General features: G+C 44.9%; 1 protein-coding gene across 1 annotated transcript in view; it reads right to left on the bottom strand.

Annotated features, from left to right (window-relative positions):
- The window catches only part of LOC107106673 (diacylglycerol kinase beta-like), an 80,312-nt gene that overhangs the window by 5,186 nt on the left and 51,609 nt on the right, over positions 1–23,517 (bottom strand). The window contains exons 12-16 of the mRNA XM_015406857.1: positions 19,950–20,038; positions 18,530–18,646; positions 8,205–8,303; positions 7,092–7,208; positions 6,355–6,428 (exon numbers count right to left, since the gene is read on the bottom strand). Coding sequence (XP_015262343.1) covers positions 6,355–6,428; positions 7,092–7,208; positions 8,205–8,303; positions 18,530–18,646; positions 19,950–20,038 — 496 coding nt within the window. The remainder of the gene's footprint in view (positions 1–6,354; positions 6,429–7,091; positions 7,209–8,204; positions 8,304–18,529; positions 18,647–19,949; positions 20,039–23,517) is intronic.

Genomic DNA, 23,517 nt, shown 5'->3' with positions numbered 1-23,517 from the left:
AGAGGTCCCTTAGCCAAGTCAAAAGAGATTATTGCTCTTAAGGAGAAGAGAATTGTTAGATCGCGCTAACAAAGGACTCTTAGAGTGATTCAGCAAGTGATTCAGCTTTATTGGAAGTAACGAACAAGCACTCAACTCAGTAAGAAACCAGAACAGAAAACAGTGGGAGCTTATGCTCCTTTTAAACATAACCGGGCTAATGTAGCCACGCCTATTTACAAATAACAACCAATGAGATTGCTAGAATAAAGACCAATGGGAGTCTTTCCCTCCTAGGGAATGGTATTGTTCTGATTGGTCGCTGTTACGAAGCGACCAATAGGAAGTTCGCTCAGAGGAGCCCTGGTCTGGCTCGAAGCTTAACACGGGAGTCCTATGAGGTGATTCATGTAATCATTTCAATACATTACAATTCCTCCCCCCTAAGTTAAGCCATCATCCCAATTGTTTTATTATTTACAAACATGCAATCAACCTTTGTACATCAGTTATTCCAACAGTATTTACACTCATAGTCCTTCAGATAAGTCGGCATTTGCCGCGAACGCTGGGACCTGCGGAGCGGTGCAGGCTCCATGGGCAGACAAGGTTGTGGGTCAGAGTGGGGTTCACTACAGCCTGGATCAGGCACAGACTCGACTGGGATTTCAGCCCCGCACACAGGGTTCTGCCCTGACTCGGGGACAGTACCGGGCCTTTCGGTACTCACCGCCTGCTCTGGGGGTGTCCACTCGACATCAGGGGATTCAGCCGTCGGAGAGTCAGCGCTGTCCCTAGCCCAACGTCTCCTTAACTGATCTATGTGGCGCCGCCATATTCGACCGTCAGCTAACTGCACCACATACATTCGAGTACCCACAGAGTCGGATATAACCCCAGGAAGCCATAAGTGCCCGTTTGCATAATTTCGTGCGAAAACCTTGTCCCCTTTTTCAAACATGCGCACCTTCGGTTGCGCCGTGGTACGCTCGGATTGCTCTTCAGTGAGGTCTGGGTGCATTCGGTTCAAACGGGTCGTGAGTCTCCGCCCCATTAACAATTCGGCCGGACTACGGCCTGTAGCACTACAGGGGGTGGTGTGCTGCAGCAAAAGAAAGGAGCCCAGCCTCTGGCTCCAGTCCCCTTCGTCCATTTTACCCAGGGCCTCTTTGGCCGTCCTGACCATCCGTTCGGCTTGGCCATTAGATGCCGGATGGAAAGGGGCCGAAGTCATTTGGCGTATGCCATTACTCGTGAGGAAGAGCCTAAATTCCTCAGACACAAATTGAGGCCCGTTGTCACTGACGATGACGTCAGGCAACCCGTGGGTGGCAAAAAGTCGGCGGAGCGCATGGATCACAGCAAGTGATGTGGTCGATTTCATATGCACGACCTCCAGCCATTTGGACATAGCGTCCACCACAATTAGGAACATTTGCCCTTGGAGAGGGCCAGCAAAATCTATATGCAATCTGGCCCAGGGTTTACCAGATGACTCCCAGCCTTGGGGTGTAGCTTGTGGGGGATCGGGTCTGACTTGCTGGCATTTGGGACACCCTCGTACCCATTCTTCGATCTCTTTGTCCAGCCCCGGCCACCAGACATACCCTCTGGCCAACGCTTTGGTGTGTACCATACCGGGGTGACCCTCGTGCAGCGACTCTAACACTCTCGTCCTGAGTTTGTCAGGAACCACCACCCTGTTCCCCCATAATACACAGCCCTTAGAAATGGATAGTTCATTTTGACGGCTTTTGTAAGGGCCGAACTCCGGTTCAACGCTTCCAACCGGCCACCCCCTCCAAACCCAGTTTAATACTCGGGACAGCACGCTATCCTTGGCCGTGTGTGCTGCAATGTCCCTGGATGATACCGGGGGTCGAGGAAGCTCCTCAATTGCCAAGACCTCACAGGCGGGGGCAGGGTCTGCGCCAATGTCCGGCACCGGGCACCGGCTGAGGGCATCCGCATGCCCAATCGCTTTCCCAGGCCGGTGCTCTAAGTCAAAATCATAAGCCTGCAAAAATATCGCCCATCTAAGCATGCGTGGGGACATGATGTTTGGCAATTGCTTATCGGGCGCAAAAATCCCCAGTAGCGGCTTGTGGTCAGTGACCAGCAAAAATCGTCTGCCAAAAATAAAATCATGGAACTTTTTGACAGCCGCTACCAACGCCAGACCCTCCTTGTCTATCTGGGCATAGTTCCGCTCTGCCGCAGATAGTGATCTAGAATAAAAAGCGATAGGCGCTTCGCTCCCATCAGGCATCAGATGGCTTAAAACTGCGCCTACTCCAAAAGGTGAAGCGTCAGCAGCTAACACCAGGAGCTTGTGTTCATCATAATGCGTGAGTACGGCATTAGATGTCAGCAGCTCCTTGACTCCCACAAAAGCCTTTTCCTCGGCCTGCCCCCACTTCCATTTTGCCTCCTTGTGCAAAAGCGCGTGCAAAGGGGCCGCCACTGATGCCTTATGCGGTAAAAACGCATGATAAAAATTCAGGAGTCCTAAAAAGGATTGGAGCTCCTTCTTACTCACCGGCCTGGGGGCGTTTTGGATTGCAGATACCTTCTCATCCGTGGGGTGGACTCCCTCTGCGTCAATGCGAAACCCCAGGAAGTCCACACTTTCCACCCCGAGCGTGCATTTTGAGCGCTTAACTCTGAGACCGGCATTTTGAAAACGCCTGAGGACCTCTTTAACCCGGTCCAGTAGTTCCTGTTCAGACCCGCCCGCAATCAGCACGTCGTCAAAATAGGGCACTGTGCCAGGTACCCCCCTTAGTAGACGTTCCATGAGGCCCTGAAAAATCCCAGGTGCTACGTTGACCCCGAATTGCAGCCTGTTCACTTTAAAAGCCCCTTGGTGGGTTACAATTGTTTGGGCCTCGGCAGCCTCCGGGGTGACAGGCAACTGCTGGTATGCCTGGGCCAGGTCAAATTTGGCGAAAATCTTGCCACCCCCCAGGGAAGCCAAAATGTGGCTTATTACCGGGACCGGGTACGAATGTTGCTGCAGCGCCTTGTTAATCGTACATTTGTAATCGGCGCATAGTCGTATGGACCCATCTGATTTGACAGGGGTTACGATCGGGGTCTCCCATTTGCTGTATGGTACTGGCTCTAAAACCCCTTGCTCAACTAGTTTGTCAATCTCTTTTTCCACCTTATGTTTGAGAGACACAGGTACTTTCCGATACTTCAACCTAATAGGTTTGACTGACGGATCTAAGTCAAACGCAACCGGGGGGCCCTTGTACCTCCCCAACCCTTCGGCAAATACATCAGGGAACAGGTCGTACAGCATGCCCCATTTATTTTCAGACATCCTGTTAATCCCAGAAATACCAATGCCCAATGGCTCAAACCAATCTAACCCTAGCAGGTTAACCCGGTCTCCCTCTGCAATCAGGAATGACAGTTTAACACATTTCCCCTTATACTCAACAGTAACAGAGTCCCGTCCGGCCAAGGGAATTCGGTTGCCCTGGAAGTCGGACACTCTGGTTCCCGCAGGCTGGAGCCGCCGCCGGCTTCGGTTCGGGAACAACTGGCGCCAGGACGCGGCAGAAATCACCGTCACGGACGATCCTGAGTCCACCTCCATTGTACAGGGTCGGCCGTCGAGGAGTGGAGTCACGGTGATCTTGCCCTGGCTGCTGGTGCGATTTACGGCCGATGCGCTCGACAAGGTCGCCGTCAACTGGCAGCTTGCTTCCGATGCTGAGGAACGGGTCTTGCCTTGGGTGCTGACTGGAGTGCCCCTCTGCGCTGACCGGTTGTTAGTTGAGGGATCCTTCTTTGCTGATCTGCAGACTCTGGCCAGATGACCACGCCGCCCACACGCTCTGCAGTCGACATCACGAGCCCAACAGGAGTCGCGCTGGTGTTTCCCGCCACAACCGGAGCAAGGCTTGACGTTGGTAGTCTTCGCTGGGGTCCGCTTGCCTCGAACCGCGTTGACGTCATCATCCGCGTCTTCGCCCTCGCTGTCTCGTTGAGCGTGTATACTGGGCTCTGCCACCCGCTGGCGGACCTCCTTCGTGGACTTCTCCGCTGCTTCCGCGGCCACGGCCTCTTCGTAGGCCACTGCCCAGGTCAGGGTGGTGCGGGCGAACAGCCTCTGTTGCAGCCTTTCATCTTTGAGACCGCAGACGAGACGGTCTCTGAGGGCTTCCTCCACGTTGTGGAAATTACATGGCCGTGCGGCTTTGCGAAGGGCCGCCACGAAATCTGCGATGGTCTCGCCTCCGGCCTGGTTCCGCTTGTAAAAAGCGTGCCGGCAGGCGATCTCCGACGGTTGTGGAGAATAGTGAGCCTTAAGCTTCTCCGTGATGTCAGCGTAGGTGACAGTCTTTATATTAGTTGGGGCCACCAACGACCTGGCTATGTCGAAGGTTCCCTTCCCGCAGGAACTCAGGAGGCACGCCCGTTTCTTGGCCTCGTCTGTAATGTCGTGTGTCTCCAGATGGAACTCGAACCTGGACAGGTAGGAGTCCCAGTCTTCTGAGGAGGGTTCGAAGCACTCGAACTTCTGGCTTCCAGCCATCGTGGGAGACTTGGGCACCGGAGCTGGTGGCGCCTCCGCCGGATCGGCTGCTGTGCTCTGCTCGCTTTCTTCCGAGTCCGAAGTGTGGATGTCCGCAGGGCTGCCTACCTGCTCTAACATCCCACCTTCGTCGCCAATTGTTAGATCGCGCTAACAAAGGACTCTTAGAGTGATTCAGCAAGTGATTCAGCTTTATTGGAAGTAACGAGCAAGCACTAACTCAGTAAGAAACCAGAACAGAAAACAGTGGGAGCTTATGCTCCTTTTAAACATAACCGGGCTAATGTAGCCACGCCTATTTACAAATAACAACCAATGAGATTGCTAGAATAAAGACCAATGGGAGTCTTTCCCTCCTAGGGAATGGTATTGTTCTGATTGGTCGCTGTTACGAAGCGACCAATAGGAAGTTCGCTCAGAGGAGCCCTGGTCTGGCTCGAAGCTTAACATGGGAGTCCTATGAGGTGATTCATGTAATCATTTCAATACATTACAAGAATAACAATCTGGCCAGAAGGGGCAGAGAGGAAAACCCCTGGCCTATAAACATAGGGTTACAGAATAATAAATCTCAAGTCTGTGTGACCATCCAGAAACAAGTTTAAAAGGAGGTACAAGGGGCTCGAGTAAACTCTATCACAGTAAAAGGGGTGAAACATCTCTAACAGCATCAAGCCAAAATAAACCATGAAAAATAACACAAAAAACATCTCTAGTGTTCTATAAAAGCAGTTTGGGATATATATTTGAACCTCCTTACCAAACCTACCCAAAGTTCACTTGTAAATATAATTTTCCAACCTCTGCCTGTTTATTCCAATAAATTTGTTTTCTGTTTCAACTATCAGTGTGCCTAGGTGCCTGTTTCTGAGGGGAAAAATTAGAAAGGTACAGACCCTCCTCAGTCACAGTTCCTTATCTGGGGGTAAGCCAACAAAGTATCAAACAGTAATAAGGTGGGACAACAGCATTATAATAAAAGTTTATTTACCACATAAGAAAGAGACATGCTACCTAAAGGCTACCCAGTTATCAGATGGGGAACTGGAAATTCATATGGAGGTTGGAGGGAAAATCTGAGACCTTATAAGGGCAATTGCTTCACAGGACCATTCGGTACAGACAGCCACCCACCCACCCACCCCCAGTCTGTCCCTGGCTCCATTTTGTGGTTCTGTCAATCATATTCTCTATGGTATGATTTGGAAATAGATATTTTGATGATGGCTCTATGCTTAGTGTTGTCCTTTGTATTACTTTCTTAGGCATACTTCAATACTCTTGGTTTATGTGTATAACTTGGTGCATAATTGCCTTAATTGTTCATTTTTTGCATTTATATTTGTGCTTGTTTATTTTTGTAGAGGTGGCATTTAGACAGGCATTTACCATGTTATAGAGTCTATGTCTTTCGTCAACCCAGTCCTGCAAGTCCATTTCATTAGACCTGTTGTTACCAAGGATGCTAATATATGTCTGGTGATGTAACTGGAACTATCTAATAGATGCCTGTAACAATCTTATACCCACATTTGAAACTCCATTTGCAACAGCAATAAACATGGTAAGAATCACATTTTCAAAGCTGCACAATATTACGTTTGAAGTGCAGGGATACTGTGATATCTTTTTTGAAGATACCTGGGGCTGCAATCCTAAGGACATTTTCTTGGGAGTAAGGCCCATTGAGCAAAATGGGGCATACAGCTGAATAGAACTGCTTAGAATGGCTCCCTTTATCACTTGCAACAATGAAGATTTATTTATTGCACTACATGTAGATTTCTTAGGAAGGTGCAATTTCTCCACACGAAGAGGCAACATACCTTTCCCCTTGTCTCCCTCCACTCTTAGGGTTCACAAACACCAGCAGTGGATGTGTTCCAGGCTTAGGGGTAATCTGGAAAGCAAAAACAAACCAAACAAGAAGCCTTCTTGTATTGCATACAAAAACATCATTCATACAGACTGGGGGAGAATGAGTCATGCGGCACTGCTACAGAGGAAACAAGACAAGCAATTGGCAATGTGCTAGGTCAATAGAAAAAAGTGCCACAGGGGGATCCTGCAGATAGATGGGGAACCACCCATTTGGTGCACTATCCTTGGCCTCGCCCTTTCTGCATCTTGTCCTGCAGTTAAGTGGCCACAGGCTGACCAATCTATAACAGATATATCCTCTGACTTAATGAGTTTATAATCCAAGCGTACAGTAGGAATAGTACAAGAACACATGTGCAGTACAAGACAGACATTACACTAGTTCAGTAAAATAGCTGCAATCAAGGCTAATTTGGCACAAGCGTATTTTCTAGAAAAGGAGAGAAGATGGCAGTAGGAATTTAGGGAATGCAAGAATTAATCTCTTATGATGTGCAATTCAACACAATTCTACTGTAGCTCAGAGTATATCCCATGACAGCCTTCCTGGGGAGCCTAAGAGACCCATACCAATTGCCATCTTTCCTCTGGCATGCCTTTCTGTATGTAAACAGTGTCTTCTCTCACATGCATGCACAATCACACGCAAATGAGAATGAAAGGTAACTCCAAAGAGTCTGACCTGCAGCCCATGTCCATCCACTGTCACAGTGTTGTATCTAAAAGTCTGGTTTGTATCATCCGGGGTGGTGCTGGATGGCGATTCACTATCTGATCTTCTTGGGTGGGATTGCCTGTCCTTTGGAATAGAAAATATTGCATGAGGAGTTCCACATATGGATGATGGCCAGCACATAAAAATGAGCAGGAAAATAAAAGAAAGAGAAAAGAAGAACCACTTAATTGCACTGATGTACAAGACCATTCAAAAATATAACGGAACACCAAAGGCAAGAACTATGTCACATATGCTGTCAGAATGCTAATATGATAAATCATCAATAATACATTTCATAATTTTTAAACAATTCATGTTATTATGGTGATATTGCAACAGATGGTACTGAAGTCCTCAAGATATCACTCTAAAAATGGCTTGAATTTGTTTACACACAGATGGCTCCAATGTGCAACCAGTGTCTTGCTTCCTAGTTTGATTTTGTTTCAAGAATCAACAGTCAGGCAGTCTCCAAAGCTGAAAATCTATAGGAAGCTGATCCATTTACCATAAAAAGTAGCCCTTTAACCATTAAAAATGCTTCTTGGCTATGTTAGGACATCTTAAACAGTGAATGAATTCAACAGATTGCTAACAGCCATCTCAGCTAGCAACGTAAATTTCACAAAACTGAACTGGTTGTTATGAAGCTCAGTTTTAAATTAACAAAGCTAGTCTGGATAAATTAAAGGTATATGATTTTAGCAGACTAGGACTGATTCTGCAAAGGCAGTTGTTGTGCCCCCAGTCTCCCATTTCCCCCGGTTGTACTGCTCAGTTCCGCACTATTTGCTGCATGGCTGCATTTTGACCTGCATCTCCCCCCCCGATTTCCCCCATGTCTTCTTGATCCTTATTTTTTAGGATCAAGAAAACACGGGTGAAATCGGGGGGAGATGTGGGTTAAAATGTGGCCACACAGCAAAGAGTGGGAAACTGAGCAGTACAACCGGGGGAAACAGGAGATCAAGGGCGGAACAACTGCTTTTGTGGAATCGGTCTAGTTTTCTTAATACATGAGACTGAAAATCCCAATAATGAAGGATGTATTTTGAGTGTCAAACCAGACTCACTTACCAGAACCACGGGGCAGATGTGGGAAGGCAATAAGATGTGGTCCTTGAGCTGCCCACCATCACACTCTGGCTTCACATGAGAGGCACATTTGTTGTGAAGCTGCAAGAGGAAAGAGAGCTGGGTCTGAGCATGAATCAGGAATATTATTTATTAGGGCAGATTCGGAAGATGAACATATGAAGCTGCCTCACATATAATCAGACCACTAAGTCCAAGTTCAGTATTGTCAAGACAGGGTTTCAGGTAGAGGTCTTTCATACCACCTTCCACCTGATCCTTTAACTGGAGATGCTGGGGATTGAACCTAAAACCTTCTCCATGCCAAGCAGGTGCTCTACCAATGAGCCATAACCCCTTCAACATTAAAACAGCACAGGAGCAAGCCAAACTGAGCAGCCTGATCTCTGTAGTCTGGAGATCAGTTGTAATTCCAGAAGAAGTCCAGACCCGACCTGGAGGTTGGCAACTTTATGTGTAACTGAACCCAGTTATAGGAAGGCAGCTCTCCTAGAACTGTAGAACTGCACATTAATCAGACTTTCTGTTCACACATTTTTGCAACAAGCACAGCATTTTACTTCAGTGTATGCTCATGCAAACATTGCCTGCCCAGAAAATGGTCTAAAGGAACATGATGCAGTTCTGCTTCTGCAGCTAAGCAGATCTGGCCCTGTAAACTGCTTAATGGGAGACTTCAGCCTTGGAATCATGTCTAAGTCACCCTAAACTCTCTGAAGAAACAACAGAAAAGCAGGGTCTTAAAGCTTAACTACACTGGGGAACCCCTGGGTTGGTTGGAGAGGCGTGTTGTGAAGTTCTGTATTTGCCAGTGGAGTTGTCAATTGCCAGTTGGTGCTTGGAGATCTCCCAGTATTGCAATTGGTCTCTTGATGAGAAAGATCAGTTCCCCTGGAGAAAATGGCTGCTTTGGAGGGTGTACTCTATGATATTACACCCCAGTGAAGTTGCTCCCCTCCTCAAACACTGCACGCCCCAAATCTTCAGGAATTTCCCAATCTGGACTTGGCAACCCTACTTCCCGGGAATGTGGGGGTTTAATTTGGATCACAAATGGAGTCACTTGGAAACACCTGCACCCGCTGGTGCGAGCATGTGCTTGTGCTACTGTGAAAACATAATGTATCAGTACTAGGGGTGTGCACCAAAAAAAATATTCAGAATTTTTCGGGTTCGGATCTACCAAACCCAAAAAATTTCAGTATTTGCCAATATTAAATTTTGTCAATTGCTGATATTCCCGAATTCCCGGGTTAGGAATTATTGGGCTAGCCGAATTTATTTGGCTCAATTATACCCTATGAAGGGAGCATGCTGCCTCTGCAGCGTGACTCCAGACTGAGCAGTTTAAAGTTTAAATCCCCCACCAGAGTCAGTGATGGGAGCCTGCTGCCCCCCCTGAGCTACTTTGGGGGGGGGTTAATGCCTCCCTGATTTTTTCCCCTTCTCCAGCTGACTTCAGGCTGGATTGTCAAACCAGACTCACTTACCAGAACCACAGGGCAGATGTGGGAAGGCCCCCAGTCTTCCCCAGCCTGCCCGCTGAAGCAGATGAGCTGGGGAAGGCCTGGAAAGATTGGGAAGGCATGTTAAATGCCTCCTCATGCCTTTCCCGGCCAGCCTGCTAAAGCGGGCAAGCCCGAGGCCTGGAAAGAGCGGGGAGGCATTTAAAATGCTTCCCTGTGCCTTCCACGGCCCATCCGCCGAAGCCAGCCAGCCAGGAAAGGCCTGGACAGAGCGGGGAGGCATTTAAAATAAGTGAGCCGGGAAAGTGGGTGAGCCGGGAAAGGCCTAGACAGAGTGGGGAGGCATTTAAAATGGCTTCCTGTGTCTTCCCCAGACTCCCCCAAAAGCGAGTGATCTGGGGAAGGCCTGGACAGTGCGGGGAATCAATTAAACATGCCTCCCCATGCCTTCCCCGGGGTGCCTGCCAAAGCGAGTGAGCCAGGGAAGGCCTGGACAGAGCGGCAAGGCATTTTAAATGTCTCCTCATGCCTTCCCCACCCAGCAAAGGGATTCTCCGAATGAATGCCAAATATACAGCATCCATTTGGGGAACCCCTGTTCAGCCAGTCGAATCAGACTAGGGAATCTAATTAGGCTTTTGGCATGCCCGAATAATGCCGAATTGGTATTATTCAGTGGTTTTTTTCCAATTCGTCCAAACGGAATGCACATCCCTAATCAGTACACAAGCATCTCCCAATGGGGCAAATACTATCACTGCAACGGCTTCAGGTCAGGAAAATGGCACTGGAAAAAATCTAACCCCCCTCCCCCGTCTTTCCCTCTCCCTCTCTTTCCCCCTCTCTCCCTCTCACTCTTCTTCTCTCTCTTCCTCTCTCAGATCTGTTCCTTCAAGGGGAAGGCAACCCCATCCAGAATGGGTGACACTTTAAGTTGTGGGTCAGATCTTCCACTCATGTGTAGCACTTTCACCTTGTCAGGATTGCGCTTCAGTTTATTAGCCCGCATCCAGTCCAAAACTTCCTCCAGATACTGGTTCAAAGTGTCTACTACCTCCCCTGGGATCAGCCGGAAGCATTAAACAAAGCTGAGTGTCATTTGCAGATTGGTGACAGCCCAGCCCAAAATCTCCAGAGCACCTCACTCAGCACTTGCATTTAGATGTTGAAAAGCACAGAAGACAAGATGGAACCTTGCAGGACCCCACAGGTACCCACCCTCAAAGTAGGAATAGAACTTCCGCAAAACGGTGCCTCCCAGTCCCAGACCAAAAAGGTGTTCCAGAAGGATACAATGACTGATGTTATCAAAAGCGATTAAGAGGTCCAGGAGAATCAACAGGGTCACACTCCCTTTGTCTATCTCCTGGAGCAGGTCATCCACCAGGGCAACCAAGGCTGTTTCAGTCCTATAATCAGGCCTGAACCCAGACTGGAAAGACTCTAAAAATCTGCTCTATCCATGAATGCCTGAAGTTCTCCAGCCATCAGCTGTTCTGGGTTCAGGGTAGGCTTTTTTAGTAGTGGATGCACCATAGCTTCTTTCAAGACTGGGGCAACCACCCTCTCTATCAAAGAGGCACAAACTTACCTCTTAAACCCAGTTAGCCATCCCTCCCCCAGATTTAAGTAGATAGGAATGGCAAGGGTTATACAAGCAGGTTGTAGGCATCAAACATCCAAATATCCTGTCCATTTCCTCAGACTGAATATATTGAAAAGTATCCCCAAACAGCTGGACATGTCTGGCACCACCTGACCCTGTCACTGCTAATGTCAAGTTCAAATTGTAATCAATGTGAGAGATTTTATTTGCAAAGTGTTGAGCAAAGTGGTCTCAGTGGGCCACCAAGCAGTCCATCTCCTTCTGCAAGCCAGATCCCAACAGGTCTTTGACCACCTGGAACAGCTCTGCAGGCCTACAGTGTGCAGACGCAATGGTGGCAGAAAAGTAATGTTTCTTTGCCACCTTCAGCACCACGGAGTATGCATTAAAATATGCTTTAGACCACTGCCTATTATGCATGAGTGTTTTGCTCCACTTTCACAGCTAATATATATGTATTTTTTCTCCTTCTTCCCGAAGAAGCAAATTCTTTTGGCTAGCATGGGAGCCAGCCAAGTAGTGCCATAGGATTTCTCCCAGCAAAGCATCCTTGGCACAAAGGGGATGCAGTTGGAAGATTTTGGAAGTTCCAGATGCGATGTCCCCCGCCTCAGACCTCCAGACTGAGTGGCAAGAGAGACTAGATAGCTAGACAGGCACATTGACCTTTCTTCCTGTATCTACTCTTCTGCCACTGTCCTCTTTTTTTTTTAGTTTAATATTTTATTTATTTTCACATAACATATAACAAACATTTTGATCTTACAAATTATTTCTTCCAAGATCAATACATTTTAAATTGAAATAATGATAAAGATAAATAATATTAATCCAAACATATACAACAAATAACAAAATACCAACAACTAACACAATGCAAAGGGGTGATTACATAAGCCAACTTATCTTTAAGAGGTTAAGATAACGATAATGCTTAAATTGAACATTTCCTTCAAGAATCTCCTCCAATTTAATCAAAATTGGATACCAGCTTTCCAAATAATAAGAAGGACCTAATGAAGGGTCCCTGCATGCAATTGAATCTGATATTTTATCTAGAATTAAATGATCCCATATTCTCATATACCAATCCTTAATTGAGCATTTTTCTGCTGCTTTCCAACAGGCTGCAATTGTTGTCTTGGCTGCCGTAAGGAGCATCATTATCAGATCTTTCCTAATTTGAGGGATTTTTACATCATGCCAATAATTCAACAAAATAATTTCTGGCTTCAACGGAATTTTGTAACCAGTTAACTTTTCAATTTGTGACAATATTTCATGCCAGAACTGATTTATCACTACACATTCCCACCAACAGTGGTAGACGGGTTCCTAATGAACCGCACTGTTTCCAACACATTGGAGATATGGATTTATTTATACAATTTAATTTTCTAGGTGTCATATACCACCTCATTAACATCTTGATGTTTTGTTCTTGGATATTCAAGGATTTAGTTTTGTATCCTTTCTCCCATTGCTTTTTGGACCATTGAAGATTACAATCTGTTTACCACGGTATAGTATAAGAAGGTAAGTCTAACATATCATGCTGTAACAAAAGTTTATAAACCATTGAAATCATACCTTTCCCTATGCCACCATCTGTTAATAAAAGTTTTTTGAAGGCTGTCATGGGTCTTTGCAATTGCTCATGTATTGTAGTCGAAGTAATAAAATGTCGCAATTGCAGATATTCCAACCAAGGTATATTTAGCTTTGCCCTCGCATCAAGTGTATGTTTTCAAGCATTTGACCTTTATAAAATACATCTGAAATTCAGTGTAATTTGGCAAACCTCCAAATTCTAAAAGTGGTGCAGTGTTGTGCTGGAGGGAACCATTTTTGGCCTAAAAATGTAGTAGCTATTGAGAAGGGTGGAGACAGGTGTTCTCTTCTAGTGTCCCAAATTCGAATTAATGCTTGAAGAAATATGCTTGCAGGTACTGGCAACCGATCAGTTTTTGTTGCCCATAGACATTCATAATATTTATATGGTGTCATATATGATTCTTCTATTGGTACCCATTCTATGTGTGATGATGTCCAAAGTATACGCTGCAATATGCTTAAAACAGAAGCTTCATAATAAAGTTTAAGATCTGGCATTGACAGGCCACCCTCTTGAGATGGTCTACGCAGGGTTAAATAAGTAATTCTAGGAGAGCGCGAGCCCCATACAAATTGTTTCCAGCCACTTTGCCATTTACGGAATATAATATTAGGGATCCATAATGGAAGTGTCCGAAAAAAATATAAAAACTTAGGAAAAATATTTTAAAATCTTAATTTTCTCCAACTATGTCAATGAAAGAGAATTCCAATTAGTATACATATTTGAAGTCTCCTGTATTAATTCTTGATAATTAACTTTATACAAAACTTGTAGCTGAAGTGGGATTTTAACTCCTAAATAATTCCAAGGTTTAGACAGCCATTGGTAAGAAAATTGTGTTTTCACATAATATTCACTCTTTTTAGTGCTGTCCTCTCTTGGCACCATGAGGCAGATGTGCCTCTCACCATCCACCCAATCTATCAATCTCTGCTCTTTCCTATCCAAGATGTACTTCTCAAATAAAGAAAGAAGTATTTCTCTTCTAAACTTGCAGTGTGGCTCTGTGTAGCTTTGTAAGCTGAGTAACCTGGTAAAGTGACACTTCTGCATTTGTAGGTTTATTTAAGCACTCTGCTAACTAATGGTGACTGGACTAACCACGACAGTTAACCTCAACAGAAGAGTACCAGAGGGGGTGGTGGTGGGGTTCCCTCTCTTGCTCCCCTGCCAACCATGGCCCGATTCCAGTTCTGAAGCCGGCATGGCTGCAGAGATGACTGCTGCCAACTGAGCCTCCACTTTGCTCCAAAGAAGCTCATTCAGCTTCCCACCCTAGCGCACAGCTATGCTGGCCACATTGAGCCAACCATTCTGGAGTCACTGCTCCAGCCGCCTGCTCCAGATTTTGCAACTTGGCTACACTACAGCACTGCAGGAGGAAAAAGGGTGTTGCCTGGGAGCTGTGCTGGTCCGCTTCAGCAAGGGCAGTCTCTGGCACTGAGAGGACACCTGGCAAGGGGTGGCCGGGAGGCAGCCGGGGAAGCTTCAGGTATTTGTCAAGGCACCCACCTAGTTTCGATTAGGCAACTAGTAGCCTAATCGAAACTAGAAGGTTCAATTCCTTTCTTAAAGATGAGTTGAGTTTAGAACTTTGATTTACTCGCCTGAAAAACCAGCTGGACTAAAAGCCACCTCTGTTTTAACGTCTTTAGTTTTTCAGGATTGTGGATTTCAGCCGCCAGCACCCCCTGTTTAATTTCAGAGCACTGAGCTGATGAAGTCAGTAGCAGCCTTTAGTGTAGAGCAATCTTTTTGCAGGATTACTAAGAAGTAATTCCCAATGAGGTCAATGGGAATCATTCTCAAGTCATTATCCTATTCCAAATGGCCAGGATAGCCAGATCCAGTGATAACACCAAAAAATCCCCCCAAAACTACAGAACACAGCTCAAAAGTTCCAAATCTTCTCCAGCTCCAGAGGGCACAAGAGCCAAATGGAAGGGAAATATGCAGGATGATATATTACCTTTGGATAACCTGGGTACACTGGCACCAAGGCTTCCACAATATTTACTTGCCCTTGAAGATTGGATTCTTCCTCCTGGTTCAGGCTCCTATATGATGACTAATTATAGTAATCAGAAACAGGATGAGATGCGAACAGCTCCGTTGTGTGCAGGAATTGGGTGCCGCACAGAGAAGCTTATTGTCACACTTCCCACCCCAATATATATATACACACACAGACACACAGAAATGCACACAAACATACTAGTCTGGAGAAACGAAAAATTCAACCAGTCCTTCCTCTGCTTTGGAAAGATGAGTTAATTCAGCAGGGGTGAAGGGTGATGTAGCTGTAAATTGTATGTTGGAGTTATTCATACTTGCTATGTTTCAGGGACAAATAAAGTCATCTTCGACGTCTATCCTAAATGTTTCCATTTCAATAAAGTTCCACTGAATTGAATGATTCCTATGCTGCTACAAGAAAAGCCATGTCAAATGGAGATGATGTATGATTTTTAAGTTTCCCAATTACTGATTGTCTGATAGTTAAATATTAAATAAGAGATACATTTAGAACTTCAGAATTTAATGACATTCTTTTCGACAATTTAAGTGACTTACCTGAATTGTTAAGATGGGTAGCCATGTTAGTCTGCAGCAGTAGAAAAGAGTAAGAGCTCAGTAGCATCTTAAAGACTAACAATATTTGTGGTAGGGTATGAACTTTCGTGAGTCACTGCTCACTTCTTCAGATACTATCCAAGTATCTGAAAAAACGAGTGGTTACTTATGAAAGCTCATACCCTACCACAAATTTCTGTCAGTCTTTAAGGTGCTACTGGAGTCTTACTTTTCTACTGTTACTTGAATTGTGGCAGAGCCCATCAGCTCTGTGTGAGGGGGTTCTCCACTCTTTCTGTAAGTCTACGTTTTGTTTTTGTTGTTGTTGTTATTCCATTGCACAGTTGAGTCCAATCCTTCACAACCCCATGGACCACATCACACCTGGCCCTCCTGTCTTCCATCGTCCTCTGGAGTTTGCTAAATTTTATGCTTGTTGCATCAATAACACTGTCTAACCATCTCATCCTTTGCCATCCTCTTCTTCTTTTACCTTCAATCTTTCCCAGCATCAGGGTCTTCTCCAGTGAGTGCTTCCTTCTCATTTGCTGGCCAAGGTATTTGACCTTCAGCTTCAGTATCTGTCAAGGTTGGCTTCCTTAAGGATTGACTGATTTGATCTCCTTGCAGTCCAAGGGACTCTCAAAAGTCTTCTCCAGCATCATAATTCAAAACCATCTATTCTTCGGCGCTCGGCCTTCCTTATGGTCCAACTCTCGCAGCCATACATTATTACTGGGAATACCATTGCTTTGACTATATGGACAGGGTGATGGCAGGGTGATGTCTCTCTACAGCAGGGTTATGTCTCTAATTTTTATTATGCTGTCTAGGTTTGCCATAGCTTTCCTCCCAAGGAGCAGGTATCTTTTAATTTCATGGCTGTAGTCACTGTCTGCAGTGATCTTGGATCCCAGGAATGTGAAGTCCGTCACTACTTCCATGAGTTCCCCTTCTGTTTGCCAAGGAGTGATGGGGCCGGATGCCATGATCTTAGTTTTCTTGATGTTGAGTTTTGAGCCAACTTTTGTGCTCTCCTCTTTCAATCTGAGCAAGAGGCTCTTCAGGTCCTCTTCACTTTCTGCCATTAGAGTGGTATCGTCTGCATATCTGAGGTTGTTGATGTTTTTCCCAGCAATCTTAATTTCAGTTTGTGATTCATCCAGGCTGGCATTTTGCATGATGTAAAAAGGTAAAGGTTTCCCTTGCTCAAAAGCTAGTTGAATTTAACTCTAGGGGGCGGTGCTCATCTCCATTTCCAAGCCGAAGAGCCAGTGCTGTCCGAAGATGTTTCTGTGGGCATGTGGCCGGCATGACTAAACGCTGAGGCACATGGAATGCTGTTACCTTCTCACTGGAGTGGTACCTATTTATCTACATGCAATTTCTTGCTTTCGGACTGTTAGGTTGTCAGGAGCTGGAACCAGAGACGGGAGCTCACTCTGTCACATGGCACTAGCGTCTCAAACTGCCAAACTACCGACCTTCTGGTCTGCAGCTCAGCATCTTAACCTCTGAGCCACCATGGCTCCATCATTCGCATGATGTACTCTGCATTTAAATTAAATAAGCAGGGTGACGATATACATCCTTGCCGTCCACCTTTTCCTATGCTAAACTAATCAGTTCTTCCATGTCTGGTTCTAACTGTTGCTTCTTGACCCTTATACAGGTTTCTCAGGAGATATGTGAGGTGGTTTGGTACTCCCATCTCTTTAAGGACTTGCCACAGTTTGTTGTGATCCACACAATCAAAGGCTTTAGCCAATGAAGCAGAAGTAGATGTCTTTCTGTTTAGTTTATTGTAAAAGGAAGTTCCTTAATTTTGGGAGGTCAGCATAATTCTCTCGCCCACACAATCAGAACAGAGAGAACATTTTTAAAAATCCGCTGTGCAGTCTAGTTTATGGAAAGGTACTTTTAATATCAGAAGAAAACAAACTGGAGTGGCAAGCTAGCATCTGGCAGCATATTTCAGAAGTGAGTCAGTGGCTCACATCCGAAGCACTGGTGACTGGAGTGGCTCACGAAGTTGAATTTTTGCTCACAGCACCCCACAGATTAGAGGGAACATTGGACACTACTGGACCTATTCCCCATGAATGTGTCCAATCTCCTTTCCACGCTAGGCTATCAGCCATCACTCTGTCATGCAGTAACGAATCCCTCAAGTTAATTACTTGATGACTTATCTGCAGGCCTGACAAACCCCCTCTTCCTGTACTTGACATTTTACTCTGCAAAGCCAGTTGACACATCCAACCAAACACATGGCAGGGATATTCCAGCCTACTCTAATTCTCCACTTAGAGTTGAAAGAAAGAGAACCATCTCCAGGAAGTAAGAAGCAAGGCATTCTGTGTACCATAATGTGGCTCACAGAAGTGCAGTTACTGTGGTTGCCATGAAAGTGATGCATTGCACCATTGGATCATGGTAAGTTTCTCTCTGTCTCTCTCTCTCTTTTTCATTAAATTTTTATTTTTACAAAAAAAATCACGTCACATATATTAAAACTATAAATGAAGCATATAAGGCCATGAGGTTAAGATGAATAAGACCTGATTGACCATCAAAACAAGTTTCTCTGAGCAAGCCAGACTATCTCAACCCCCCACCCCATATATGTTGGAGACTTCACATAATCTTCCTTGTTTCTTGTAGTGTTTATCAGTAAATATCAACAGGAATGTCATACAGCAGTTGCTGGACTGCTGTGTGGACTGATGCATGAAGGGCACTAGCCGTGTACTGTGCCTTCTGTATTTGTTCCTGAGCTCACAGACCCTATCCATGCAATTAGGAAAGCATATTCGTGTCCTATGCCTTCTCAACAGCACTCTGTGTGATGGTCATTTTCATGTCATTTTTTCCCTCCAGGAATGGAAGGCCAGCTTTATTTCTCATTTGTTCAGAACATGCTGTGATCATTACCAAAACAGGTGAGTCTTGGCCTGCTGATCTAGAGAGTGAGTTGCCCTGGACAATTTAGCCCTCTGACATCCTTGGTAAAAGTAACACCACACTCTCTTCACATACTCACTGTGATTTGGCACCATACGCAATGTAGTCCAGTAATGCCCTGATAACACTTGATGCTTTTATGACACCGGTCACACTTGGCTGGGGAGTTTCCTTCAATCCATGTGTGCTGCATTACCTAGAAAGGCCAAGATGATGAGAAAGAAATCCACTTGCTAAATGGTGCACAGAAAGCAGAAAGGAGCAAAGAAATCATCCTGAAGGTTCAGTGAAATTTGCATTCATTCCAGCGTCTCATGAAATTCTTGGAAATGTGGGAGAAACAGAAGACTGGACATATTTGGGACAGTGCCTCCTGATGTGATATTCATTATATACAAACAGGTTCCATTTCTCTGCTACGATTTGAACCCTCCAACCAGATTTGCACTGCTGTCAGGCAAATGAATACTGGTGCAGAGGTTCTACATATATAGACATAACACCATGATGAATTATTCCCACGGTGCTCATTCTTGAAGTCGCTGGCAACATTTGGGGACCCAAAATGTAAATGATTGCCTCTGCACTGTGTCTCCCTGACTCCCAATTCTGTCCCCAACAACGTCCCTTCTAAGCTGTGGAGTCTTGTGAGCAAAAATTCTACTCTGTGAGCTACTGGCATTAAAGTTGTGAGTGAGTGATTTGGCTACCGCATAAATTAGTTTGCTCTGGAGCCATCCTTCCTGAGCGAAGACGAAAATCTGCGAGCCGGAGGCTAAAAAACTGTGAGCTAGCTCACACGAACTCAGCTTAGAGGGAATACTGATCTCCAATTATATTCCTGTTTGTTTTGATCAGTTAGCTCTTTCAGTGCAGCTTTTAGTATTGGCTGCTGCTTTGGCCAATTGATTTTGACGCATCTTTGATCATCTGGCTAAATTTGTGACAGAAGCATCACCTTATCTAAGGCAGATCAAGATGGGTAGCCGTGTTAGTCTGTCTGTTGCAGTAGAAAAGAGCTAGAATCCAGTAGCACCTTAAAGACTAACAAAATATGTTGTACGGTATGAGCAGTGACTCATGAAAGGTCATACCCTGCCACATATTTTGTTAGTTTTTAAGGTGTTACTGGATTCTTGCTCTTTTCTACTTGCTGCCAATGGCCATGGTGGGAATGACAAATACTTTCACACTGAGTTTGAGGAGCCCAGAATGAAAGAACCTCCTGACAGAAATGGGCCCAATGATCCTTTGCTGCAGAAATGGTGCTGTTGGGCACCTCCTTGCAGAACCTCCTCTGTATCTGTTCTTACGCTGGCACTTTGTCAACTCAACTACAAGTGCAACAAGCTGATGAAATGGTTAGGTACAAAATGCCGGTACTTTTTTGGCACTATTGTAGTACTACTCTGGCTGTGCAGACAGCACGTTCCACTTTACAGATGGCTTAGAGCAGAGAGAGGATTATCAACATGTAAACACAAACATGCCTCACTTACATTGGTATTTCTCTTGGATTTCACATAGGTGCTGATACAGGGGGCAATCTCTTTGGATACGCATCTTTCATGGACTGTGTATTTACAAACTGCAGAGAAAAGGAAGAGAGAGAGAAACAGCAGCTTTAAATCCACCCTGAACCTATAAACACAAAAGCTACAGCCATTCGGCAGGATTGGCTGTAAAACCTATAATAGAAATTATATTTCCCAAGGCAGTAATTGATTATCTTAATCCTTAGGTTAATTATGTGGGCAATGTCCAGTCAACGGGTTCATAACTGAGCTAAGCCATAGACTTACTAAGTGCCTCTAAGTCATGCCTCCCAACCTGACTTTATCATTTGTAAAATCATTATTGAAATTTGGGTGCCACAGGGAGCAATCCTAAGCAGTGCAACTTCCGGTTTTGGCCTCTGCTATGGCGGCAGCATTCTCCTGGAGGTCCGGGAGACGCACGCCAACACCTGCAGCTAGGAGGGGGTACGACTGTCCGCACCTCCCCCGGAGCCCTTGCGATGGGCTCCCAGCCATGGGGTGCTAGAAGACCTCTTCCTCCGGTGACTGGCCAGCGAAGGGGGGCTTTTCCATGCCCCGAAGGTGCTGCCACAGAGCATCCGTGAATGGAACTAAGAACGCACACCGGGACAAGCGTTTGGTGGCCGAACGAACTTGGGACTAAAAGCGGCTGTACCATTGAAATGTGAGTCAAAGCCTAAGTGAAAACCCCTGAAAACTAGCCAAAAGCCTCCCCTTTAGAAGAGGAGGGGGGAGGGAACTCTCCCCCGGGAAGAAAATAAACAAACTTTGCATAGCAGACGAAAGGGGGGTGGGCTATTAAAACAAGGTGGACTGAAATAAAAAGCATATAAGAATTTACGAGACGTTTCCAGGGTTTCCGGAGACTTTGAGAACTTTCATAAAAAGTAAACAATCTCAAACATGGTGCCTCCAAAGAAGGAGGAAAAGGACAAGATACCAAAACCGAAGCCTCTTGCAGGAAGTGCCAGCCCAGTGAGTTCTGTCCCAAGATGCTGACTGAGGCGTTGTGCCCTCTGCTGGAACAAGTTCCGGCTTTGCACCAAAAGTTCAACGCACAACAAAACCAACTTAATGAGACTGTGAAAAAAATGGAGAAAATGGAGCAAGAGCTCAAAGAAGTGGATGCCAACACTAAGAAGCTTAAAAAAACAACTGCAGGTGATAGAAAAAAAGAGACTAGCTGATGAGTCTCATTTGTTACAGCTACAAATGAAAAGGGCAAGCCATGTCCTAAGATTTCAAGGAGTTCCTCAGGAGAAGGGAGAAGATCTAAAGCAGATCATGTGTGACGCTATAGCCCCGATAGCAGATATTAAAGCAGATATATTACAAAGCGAAATAGATACAATCTTCAGGTCACATTCTGAATATATAAGGAAGAATAATATGCCCGGGGAAGTGATAGTGAGATTCTCCAAAAGACCAGTGAGAGATCAAATCCTCAAAGCCACAAATGGAGCTACCTTGAAGATCAAGGACAAAGAAATTAAAAAATTAAGAAAGAAAAGAAAAACATTTAGAGACTTGGTTTTATTTCTTCAGAAAAACAACATCCTCTACAGATGGAATGTGCCCGAAGAAATAACCTTCAAATTTAAAGACAAGAAATAAAAAATTGACTCTGTTGAAAAGGCATTGGAGTTTTTTGCAGCAACATAATAGTCCAGCAGGTGAAGAAGACAAAGAGAAAGATGACAGCACCAAGGGGAGTGAATATGAGGGAGAACTGGCATCTTCTGACTAGGACTCAGATTCAAAACTTGGGGCGGCAGCCCCAAAGACAAGTTATCAGTTGAGAAAGAAAAAGGATAGATAAAGAGTTGTCATTGTTTCTCGGACCCTTAATAAGGACTTCAACCATTACTTACATTGCTTTTTATGAGGTCAGATGCGTAGGTGTTATCTTTTGTTATAAGTTTAAATAGAATGTTTGATGACCACATCCAATGAACTTTAACTAAAACTGTAAGCTAAAAGCTAATTTTACAAGCATTTTGTATGACCACCATCTCTTGGGTTTTTAGCGGTTTTCTTTTACTTTACTGTCTCCCATAGTGTGTAGATCCCCTCCCTTATTTCGTTGTAGTTTATAGAAAATGCAATAAAAAAATCCCCTACGGGGGCATAAAAAAAGAAAAGAAAGCAGTCCCATTTTATTAATTGGGGGGCTTATTGCCAGGGAAATACACTTAAGGATTACACTGTTAATCACATTGAAAAGTCTGAAATGGGCTACATATTAGGACAGCATATGACCTGCAAGAACGGAACCAGAACCAGAACAGATAAACTCTCAGAAGGAACAAGAATATTGTTACTTTTACAATATTGAAGTAAGAAATGAATTCAGATCCTGGGGGAAATGGTATCACAATGATCTCAGTACCAAAATGATCATGTAAGGCAGTAAAAAATTGATACAGGACCAAAAATGGAATTTTCTAATCTGGAATTGAATGACACAAAAAGATTTTTTGTGGGGCTACTGTTGGGATTCTTTTTGAGTAAGTCAGCAGAGTATTAAGAGACTGAGTCCATATTAAAATATAAAAGTTTACTATAAACCTAACATGGGAAAAAGGTACACAGGATATAAAATAACAAAGAGCTAATATGGCTACATCCTTACAGCTAAAAGGTAAAATGGGAATGACCGGTGTCTCCTTCCTTAGTCAGAACAAAGAGAGGAAGAAGATGCCAATATGCTAAATACTTGACACATTGGTTTCCAATCAGACTAGCAAGTTAGCTCCAAAGTTCCCGGGCATTCTATTGTCTAAACAGATTGGTTACAAACAAATATGTGACTTCCTGTTGATCATAACAAACATCATTAACCCTGTAAATACTGAAGTGTTTTGACTTGTAACACCCAACAGCCACAGATGTTTGCATGACTCAAGTAGGCTTTGTGTCCAGAAGCAATTGCGTATATTGGAGATAGTAATATTGCCAATATGTACCTTCCAGTTTAGGTCCTAAGAGTACAAGTAAAATCGCCTTATCAGGGCCAATGTAACACTGTAACAGGGGCTTTGTTGTATGTTGTATTCCGTACTATTTGACCTCTGAAGAAGGCTCTTGTGGGCCAAAACCCATCAGGTCATATATGGTTCTTTTTGTGCATTTGTCCCTTTGATTACTTTATGAGGCTTTATTTGGGCCCCTACAAAGTTTTTATATGTTTTTGAAATCATCATCCATATACTAATAGCCAAGTTGCCCCCTCCGTGCGGATACTTAAATCAGCACGGAGGGGGCAGCTGGAGGGCCGGGGAAGGTTTGTGCACACGTGGGCCAGTCCCCACGTGTGCACAAAAATTTAAAAAGTAAAAAAAAAATTCGGGGGGATGTTAAAATCCCCCCGAAAGTGCAAGAGCGTCTCCTGCGCGTGCGCAGGAGACGTTCTGCTAACGCTGCCGCCGGGTCATGAGCCAATATATTAAAAAAATAAAAAAAAAATTGGGGGGGATGTAAAAACCCCCCCGAAAGTGCAAGAGCGTCTCCTGCGCGTGCGCAGGAGACG

Source organism: Gekko japonicus, unplaced genomic scaffold, assembly GCF_001447785.1.
Source record: "Gekko japonicus isolate JY-2015 unplaced genomic scaffold, Gekko_japonicus_V1.1 scaffold1023, whole genome shotgun sequence".
Classification (NCBI taxonomy): Eukaryota; Metazoa; Chordata; class Lepidosauria; order Squamata; family Gekkonidae; genus Gekko; species Gekko japonicus.
The sequence above is the reverse complement of the archived record's forward strand: the minus strand, read 5'-3'. Positions and strand labels throughout refer to the sequence as shown.